Source organism: Ictidomys tridecemlineatus, chromosome 4, assembly GCF_052094955.1.
Source record: "Ictidomys tridecemlineatus isolate mIctTri1 chromosome 4, mIctTri1.hap1, whole genome shotgun sequence".
NCBI classification, from domain to species: Eukaryota; Metazoa; Chordata; class Mammalia; order Rodentia; family Sciuridae; genus Ictidomys; species Ictidomys tridecemlineatus.
Window position 1 is genome coordinate 44,726,957 of NC_135480.1, and position 9,700 is coordinate 44,736,656.

Here is a 9,700-nt window from a genome sequence, read left to right on the forward strand (position 1 = left end):
ACAGTGAAAGAGGCCAGATAGTGACACTTCCACCCTGCAAAATCCACAGGGTAATATAACTCAAAGTGCTCTCCCCAACATTCACCTGCCTGGATGCTTAACCCTTTCCCAATTGGGCTCCCATTTTCCCACTGCAGATTTTACCTCCATAATGCTTTATTATAAGCTTCTTAAACTACACTTGAGCTCCTTACACCCAGAAGCTTTCCTCCCACTATGTGGGTCTCTAGGATTTACATTTTCTATTCGCTAAATCAGCTAAGCAGGCATTTTCTATGCCTTTGAGAGCTTAGATACACCTGAGGTGTGTGGGGATAGCCTGCCAGTTTTGTAGCTCAAGGACTGTAGATAGAAACCCAGCAGGGCTTCACTGTTGAAGCATCTGCCCTCTGGCCCAGCAGATCCCTTCCTGAGTCAGTGACTTGGAAAGCAAGATCCTGGCTGTAGGAGCCCCTCTTGCTCCTCACCTCACAGAACACTGGGGCACCATCTTAGTGCTCTTTCCCTGCCCCTCCATCACCTCATCTCCATTACCTCTTCTCTCTCAGAGCTAAGCAGCAGAGCTGCTCACCTGACTCATGGAGCTGCCAAATGCAGAGCAAAGCTCTGTTGTGTCTTCAAATTGCACAACTGAGGAAAATGACCTGTGGATGAAGAACACCTAGAGTCCAGTAAGATATCTATTGCAGATTTTTACAGGAAATGACCTGCAGAGACTTTCCAGGAATGCAGGTTGGCTCTCCCTCCCTGCCCATTACCTCAGAGGGGAAGGCTCAGGATAAATAGTAGCCTTCTCTCCCTGTCCTTCAGTGACCAGCAGATCCACTCCACCAGATATCAGGTGATTGTCAAGTGCAAGGAGTGAGTTTTTAAACCCTTACTCTGTTTTCTCTTTCCTATCAAGATGTGCTTTTCTTTGAATGTAATGATCCTTTACGCTTTTATTTATTTATTTCTCATGTGTGGTGTGGATTGGGTTTAGGGGACACATGGAGAATGCATTATAGCCTCCTCTAGAGTGGCAATCTGGTCCCAACTCCCCTATCCTCTGTTGGAGCCACCATGCTATTCTCTTAGACTTGGATTCAGGGCTGATGGAGTCAGAGTGAAGGCTTTTGGTACCAAGTGAGTTCCTATTGCCAAATTTCCTAGAGGAACTACTAGGACTATAATGAGAACCGTAGAAATGAACAACCAGGCTCTCTTAGGATATAAATGTCAAAGGGAAAGGTGCCAGTCTCATCTGTGTCTGCTTATGCCTCTCTTTCATTTCAGCACCATGAAGCTTCTCACAGTCCTGGTGTTTTGCTCTTTGGTCCTGGCAGTCAGCGGTGGGGTTTGGTCATTCCCGAAGGAAGCTGCTCTAGGTAAGGGTGGTGGAGAGATGGCTCTAGGGTTTACTTGGAGCACTCTGAAGGACTGGAGCCAGTCTTATGTTGTGCTACCTTGTGTGGCAGGATACCCCAGGTATACTGCAGAGCATTCCTTTAAAGGGAATGAAAAAAGCAGGTGGCAGAGCAGAGTTTCCAATGAGCTATATATGAAGCCAATTTAGCCCAGTTGATGTGTCTGCTCACCACTTCCTAAAATTCCATTGTCAACAATGTCAGGCACATGTGAAATCACCTGGAGTTTAAACCCTGTGGAGGCTTGGATTTTCTTCCTCCTCATATAGTCTGAAGAATTGGGCAGGGTTGTGTACTGGGCATCAGGACTTTCACTATCTCCCCAGGTGATCAAAACAGGCCAACCCAGCTGAGAACCATTACACTAGGGTTTCCTCAAGCAACCACAGCATCAGTGCAGTTCACTGAGCCTGCCCAGAGGCACTCATGTCACAGTGATGTGCACTTAGGGTACAGAAATACATTTTCCTTGGGAGTCAGGGCAGAAGTGCCTCATGTCTGCAGCCCACCCAGGGTTTGCCCCCTTCCTCATTGCAATTTCTAATCACATGGAGCTTCATTCTGGAACAGTGTTTCTGGACCTGGTATAACGTGCTGGCCCAGGGGACATTTTCAATGTGGGGCAATGTCTTTGGTTGTTCCACAGGGAGAATGTGCTCCCAACAAATTGTGGCAGACCAGAGCGCTGGTGAATATCCTACAGGACTCAGGGCAGCACTGAACAACAGAGAACCACGTGACCCAATTTTTCAACAGTGCTGAAGCTGAGGAATTCTGTTTGACAATCACACCTCCCTTCTGTCCTTAAACATAGCACATCTAAGTATGGTGAAGCTCACCCTAGCACAGTGGACCACCAAAGACAAACAGGTGTGGCCCCTAACAACTCTCACTAGAGTGACTTGCAGAAGCCAGCTAGGAATAGAGACGAATCCACTCAACCCTTGATATCTATGGGTGCAAAAATCACAGGATGAAATCTTGAATATATTAATTCCTGGATCCCCTTTGAAAGTGTTGTCACGATCTTTATGTATACTTGATATCCCTTTTGTCTTTTCTTTTCCAATTCAGGAAGTTGGGACATGTGGAGAGCCTACCGGGACATGAGAGAAGCAAATTTCATAGGTGCAGACAAATACTTCCATGCCAGAGGGAACTATGATGCTGCCCGAAGGGGACCTGGAGGTGCCTGGGCTGCTGAAGTGATCAGGTAAGGCAGGTTCCTGGGGATGCCAGGCCTGGGTGAGCAAAGCTTTGCTGCCCTGGGGATCAGGAGGGAATGAGCCTGGCAGCAGGTTTCTGTGAGGCTTGATTCTTCCTCCTGCCCACTCTGCCTAGCTCTCCACCATGACCAGTGCAGGGCCTTTGTCATTGACAGAGCCAGAGATGGCTGACGATATGTGTGCCAATTCAGAACTAGAGAAAGTGAGGGCCACAGAGTGATCCCCAACCCTCCCTCCCTGGTGCTGTTCATCCAGGTTCTGGGTGAAGAGCCAGGCTGAGTAGGGCTGTGCCAGGCTAGGGTGGTATCTCATCCCCTCTTCCTTGATCTTCCTGGGCTCCCCTCTGAGCCATCCCCTGGACAGGAGAATATTGGGAGGGTAGCCTGAGGTGTATCAGTCTGCTGAGGAATCTCTTTGCTGCCTTGATGATTTCAGTGATGCCAGAGAGAACATTCAGCAATTTTTTGGCCGTGGACATGAGGACTCCGAGGCAGACCAGGAAGCCAACAGAGCAGGCAGGAGAGGAGAAGACCCTAATAAATACAGACCTAAAGGGCTGCCTGATAAATACTGAACTTCATCTTCATTTTGTATCAGGAGGCTGGCTTTGAGTCCCCAAAGTTTGGGATATGAAATCACTGCATCCTGTGTCCACATAAATGGGTGGATGGCCCACAGTCATTGTTCAATAAATACTTAAGAAATGGAAATTCTAGCAAGCGGGTGTTATATTTTGCATTGAAGGTGGGATGTTTGCTACAAAGTGGTGAACAATAAACACCAAGAAGATCCAGCCTGGTCCTCAGGGTGTAGGGGATGTGATTTCAGCAGTCACACAGGACAGACCCAGGCACTGAGCCTTCGCAGAATCAGATTCTCTCACTTGTCCAGGCCCCGTGGTTAGCTGTTGCTATTTCCAGGCCTTTCCATGTCTTGACCACCTCACTCCTGACAACTGTGTCCTGTCACCTTCTCTGCCCCCAGGGCTTTAGTCCTCAGTGGGTCTGCCTTTGGAGACATGGGGCATGGCTATGGGAAGGCTGGCTCTGGAATCCTGCCCCAGATACCACCATCTTGGTTTTCTGCTTAGTTTTTAGCAATGTCTGCAAAGCCAATTATTCACCAATTTCTGTTCATTCTATCCAAGAAATACCTTTGGAGCAGTGTCTCCCACTCTATTTCTATTGCCTTATTTCAAGCCTAAATGAAGATGTAAGTGCACACCATTTGTGGTGTTGTATTTGTGAAGAAGGGTCGTGGTAGAAAAGATCTCCTTATCAGTCAGGTCGTGTAGGAGACAAACCAGGCAGAGAGTTGAAAAGGGAAATTTTAATACAAGGAATGCTTAATTATCAACAATAGTTTCCACTATGGATAATAAATCAGGAGGGTATGAACTTTGTATGATCCTCTCTAGAGGCAGACATTTGGTTCTCCTATCAAATCTATCACCCATTACATGGAGAGAAAGTTTGCTGGGTGCCACAGTCAAAGCTGAGAAACAGGAACTCTATAGAGATAGCAATGGAACTTGATAGCATGCTGTCCAGGAGGCCACTGTGCTCACTGGGAATGTGGGGTGAGAGGGCTATAAACCCGCTCAGAGGCTATTCTCATGGGAGTAACAGAAAACATGCTGCTGATCTCTCTGGGAAGTCAGCTGTGGATGGGATAGATTTCTAGAATGAGTTGTATGCTCTCCACTTCATGTGCTGAAGCCTTTTTCCCAGAGTGTCTGTATTTGGACCTGAACTGATAGTCCTTATGAGTGAAGACAACAAAGAGCTTCACTCTCTCTGCAACCCACAAGGTCACAGTAAGGAGGTACATGTTTGTAAGCCAGGAAGAGCACAGTCACCAGGTTCTCAATTAGCATGTACCTTCATCTAGCACATCCTGGTGTTCAGAATTTTGAAAAATAAATATCTGTGTGGAAGCCACCTGTGGTACCTTGTTATGGCAGCTCAGGCTAACAGAAGTGGGTTGCTGTTGAACACACTGAAAATCTAATTGAGGTGCCACCGAAATTGTTGAAACAACCACGTCCTTCAGGTTTCACTAAAAGTCCCTGGGCTGAGTGTCACTGGGTGTGGCAGGGGAGGATCCTCACAGGAGCCTGGGAAGCCAAAGCAGGGCACCAGGAAGATCTTCATTTCCCCCTATTTCTCCATTGCCCTCTACTGACAAAGATTAGCATCCTGCACAGCTGGCCAGGGTGAGGTGTTTAGAGGGTTCAGCTCCAGGACCACAGACAGTCAAGGAAATGTGGATATGGGGCTCACAGTAAACAAATTGATTACTGGTCTCCTTTTTTGCTTTGAAAGTGCAATGAGGAAGACTCTTAAGGGTAGGAGATTGATGATAAAGTGATATTTATAAGCTAAAGTCATTAAATTAGTTGTCAATTTAATTAATAGGGAATCTGTTGCTATAGTAAATCCCAAGAGAACTTTCTCATAGAGTTCTTATCTGAAAGCACTAGTAGACATGGAGGTAAAGGAGATTTGGGATATATGAGGGTGAGTTTATTTCAGAATAAGACATGTGCAAGATCAACATGATGGTATGGATATTGACATCAGACTGGCTGGTGAGAGCAGTCTCAAGGTATTTTAACTTAGGGTTCAGGGAGGGTCAAGTTTGAAGGTGTTAAAAATTGTCAAAAGACAGTAATGCTCGGGAAAGCACTGTAGCTCATTTGTAGAGCGATTGCCTAGCACATGTGAGGCACTGATTTTGATCCTCAGCACTACATAAAGATCAATAAATAAAATAAAAGTTTTATGTCCATGTACAACTAAAAAAAGTTTTTTTAAAGGAGTATAATGCTGATATGTGGATGTGCATAAGTAGATTATTTGTTGCAGTATTTAAGTAGATTTGTAAGCATTAGGGCAACAGCAAGAGAAGCATAAGAGAAAGAATGACTTTTATATCCAAGTGAGCTTTTCAATCTTAAGTGTAGATATGTAAAACTTCCTAATCAGGATATTATTACTAAAAATAATACATGGGAATGAAATTATGAAATGAAATAGAGAAATTCATTCACCAGTTTGTAATGGATCACATTGTCATGGGAGAAGAGGTGTCTCCAGAGTAGGGTCTGAGAAGTTCCCAGGGGGAAGGGGAAATTCAACTCAGGACCAGTGGGGATCTTGGCATGCATAGGGGAATAGTATTTCAGACTGAGCCACAGACAAAGGCACAGACAGGTTTATTTAGGAAGTAGGTGCACACTCAAGGAAGAATGTGGGCTATCTCAGGAGGGATAAATCCCTCCTTGGGTTGGGAAGGTCCGACATTTATAGAGGAGCTCTAGTTTGGGACCAGTCTGGAGATAGAGCCAGGGTGGAGCTGCATAATTTTGCGCCACTTTTCTGTGCACTTGTGTATTTCCTTCATTTTACAAGGGAGCAGGCCAAGGGCAAGTTGCTCAACGTGTACAACTCTCCTTTCTGCATCTCAATGGCTCATGGGCATTTCCTTTCAGATTTGGTATCTCTCTCTATCCTAAATTCCTAACTCAACATCATTTGACTTCTTAGAATTTGTAACCTAAATATATATCAGAGTTTAATCCAAACAAGAAAGTACTTGTTTACTCAAGAATTTATGATTTATATTGTCACCCTTTATCTTTATTCTTGAATATACCGAAACACTTTTTTTTGTTTTCACATATTTTTAAGAGCTATCATGTGGAAAATGCCAAGTTGAGTTTATTTTATTATATACTATTTTTTTTTTTGCTTCCAAAACACTTTTTATTAGTGACCTTGTTTGTTTGCTTGTTTCCTATTTTGTATTGGTGGGGATCCAACTCAGGGCTTCATTCGTGCTAGGCAAGCACTCTATCACTGAACCACATCTCTCCAGCCCCTGTTAATGACTTTACTTTGCTCAAGGAGAAATAAGTTTTTCATTAGTATGTGGTTGCAAAGCCTGTAATCCCAGTGGGTCAGGAGCCTGAGACAAGAGGATCACAAGTTCAAAGCCAGCCTCAGCAAAAGTGAGATGCTAAGCAACTCTGAGTACTTGACTGTAAGTAAAATACAAGATAAGGTTGGGGATGTGACTCAATGATTGAGTGCCCCTGAGTTCAATCCACAGTACCCCCCAAACCCCACCAAAATATTATGTATGGCCTTTGGAGCTTGTTCTCAGTATCTACCATTGGAGTCTTCATTTGTTAGAAGTCCTGAGAAAAGCTGGATTCAGCAAAATAGACTGAAAAGGAAAAGTTATTGGGGAAGGAGGACTGGAGAATGTGGAGTTCCAGAATCAATGTCAGTAGTATCTGAGAGGTTGTGAAGTTGACCCTTGCCTAAGCAATGTGGAGTCGTTGCTGATCTTGTTAATGTGGTTGCAGAGGAAGAGTGGCCTGAGGCCTAGTGAAACAGGTGTAGAGAGAATGGCAGGGGAGGACCTGGGACTCCTGAACACCCCAGACATCGACTGAAACACCCATACAGACAAGGAGACAGTTGAGACAGGTGGTAGGCAACACAGTTTGTAAAAACCATCCACAGTGTTTTTGGAAGCAAAAACTAACAGGTAAAGGAAATAACAGAAAATGAACCTCAACTACTTCTAAAAAAGGAGAGCAACGAAGGCAATGACGACACTGAATAAAGTCTGAATAAGTAGGACAGTGTAGTACTGAGCCATGTACAGGAAAAACTAGTCAACGGAACAAAAATCTCCAAGTTAGTCATGAGTGCGTATGATTATTTAGTACATAATAAAGACTGTATGTCAAAGTAGTAATAAGGGAGGGTTATTCAATGAATGGGATTGGGATAATCAGGTGATCATCTTAATGATGTAAAGTTGAATACATAGGGGGGATAGTAGAGGATAGGAAAGGTAGGAGAATACAACACTTACTAATAGGGCATTATGTAAAAAAGTGGATGTGTAACCAATGTGATTCTGCAATCTGTATTTGGGGTAAAATTGGGAGTTCATAACCAACTTGAATCTAATGTATGAAATATGATATGTCAAGAGCTTTGTAATGTTTTGAACAACCAATAAAAAAAAATTTAAAAAAAAGAAAAAAAAAAGTTGAAAATATATTTTCTTAGGTTAAGATAGGTTCTAAATGTACTTCATATTTAAAAAATAATGCAAATGTTATCGATATTTTAAATTTTTAGAAGTAATGAATAGTTACAAAATAATGAAAATATTAGGGGCTGGGGATGTGGCTCAAGCGGTAGTGCGTTCGCCTGGCATGCTTGCGGCCCGGGTTCTATCCTCAGCACCACATACCAACAAAGATGGTGTGTCCACCAATAACTAAAAAATAAATATTAAAAATTTAAAAAATATATATTATAGCAACAATAAAATCTGCAGCACCCATGGAACATGAAGTGGGGAAAGTCAAACTATACCACCAAATTTAGAGGGCACTAAAGAAAATATGAATAAAGAATATATAGAATTACTTTGCATACTGAGTCACAGTAAAATATAAATGGCACGCTGGAAAAAATAATTGTAACTCATATCAAAGAAAAAGGGCTAATTTTTCCTTGTATAAAAAATTCTTGGTGGCTGGGGTGTGGCTCAGCAGTAAAGTGCTTGCCTCCACGTGTGAGGCACTTGGTTCAATCCTCAGCACCACATAAAAGTAAATAAACAAAATAAAGATACTGCATTCATGTACAACTAAAAAATATTTTTTTAAAAAAATTATTTATTATTGCTGTAGATATATATTTGACTGCATGACCAATGTGATTCTGCAACCTGTATATTCAGAATAATGAGAAATTATACCCCATCCGATTCAAGTGTATGATATGTCAAGATCATTGTACTGTCATGTGTAACTAAAACAAATAAAAAAGAAAAAAAAATTTCTTGCAAAATAATAAACACCCCACACACCAATAAGAAAAATACCATTTTGAACAGAAGATATCAATGTATAATTCCTAGAAAATACAAATGGCTCTTTTAAAAAAATTTTTAAATATTTCTTTTTTATTTGTTCTAATTAGTTATACATGACAGTAGAAGCAAATGTCTCTTAAACATAGTGGAAGATGTGAAATAAAGCTCATGATAAGAGAAATGCAAACTAAAATTTCATTGAGCTGTATTTTATCTACCAAAATTTTAAACACCAAAAGGTTTGAGAGTCTGAAACTAGGCATTCTCACTCTTTTTGGTGAGAGAACAGATTGATAGAGACTTCATGGAAGGTAATTTGTGATTTACATCAAAATTTTTAAAGTCTCATATCTTTTCATCAGGTCATTTACTTAAAAATTTAAATATTTGTACATGTGTCGGGATGTATAAACAATAAATGAAACATAAAACTGTTTTGTTTACAATAGCAAAATATGAGTAATACTCACAGCGGCCATCAATATTGTGTGGTGTAATTATGGTCTATTCAAACAATGGAATCATGTGCTGCTGTTAAAAACAAATAAATAAATAAATAACACAAAACTGATATGGAAGGACTTCCAAAATATATTAAATTTTTAAAATATAAATAATATATGTTAGTATGAAAGCAAAGTATCTACCTTTCATCTATCTTGAGTCTACTACCTAGAAGACCCTCCCCCTTGATCTTCCTGCTGTATGCCCTTCCTTCCTCTGTTCTTCCAGAATCATTACTTCATCCCTTGGCTGGTAGATCCAAGTCTTACTTGTCCCTTGTCCTTAAATTCCTTAGAAAACAAGGCCCAAGAGATAAGCAAACATCTCTTTTGCAAATAGTTAGTATTGATGACTTCTTAGAGCATAATATCTATGTGCAACTTTGGCGGGTGAGAATGGAAGGCCACAGAGGGGAAAAGTGGAGAGACCCTGGTTCTCCTACAGTTTATTCTGCAAGTACAACTATTTTCTGTGATGATAGAAAAGTATAAAAGGAGAGAGAAAAATGGCAATTAGGAAACATTTCCAGAAAACTAAAACCTTGGGTAACTCGATTTGGAAAACTACTGTGAATAAACAAATTCTGTTACCTAATATGCTGTTCTTTTATTTACTGAGAAGGGTTGAGCAAGAGGGTTTTTGCCAAGGCAGGTTGTT

The 9,700-nt window shown here is 41.6% G+C and overlaps 1 protein-coding gene across 2 annotated transcripts; it reads left to right on the plus strand.

The window, feature by feature from the left end:
• Positions 1 to 771: 771 nt before the first annotated feature.
• On the plus strand, positions 772 to 3,342 carry LOC144377081 (serum amyloid A-5 protein-like). 2 transcript variants are annotated; one of them, XM_078046387.1, is made up of 4 exons: positions 772 to 861; positions 1,276 to 1,367; positions 2,481 to 2,619; positions 3,068 to 3,342. In XM_078046387.1, the coding sequence occupies exons 2-4, from the start codon at positions 1,280 to 1,282 to the stop codon at positions 3,204 to 3,206; spliced, it is 366 nt and encodes a 121-aa protein (XP_077902513.1). In that variant the 5' UTR covers positions 772 to 861; positions 1,276 to 1,279; the 3' UTR covers positions 3,207 to 3,342. The 2 variants fall into 2 exon arrangements, with proteins under 2 accessions (XP_077902513.1, XP_077902514.1); XM_078046388.1 differs by having other exon boundaries at positions 819 to 841.
• The last annotated feature ends 6,358 nt before the right edge of the window (positions 3,343 to 9,700 follow it).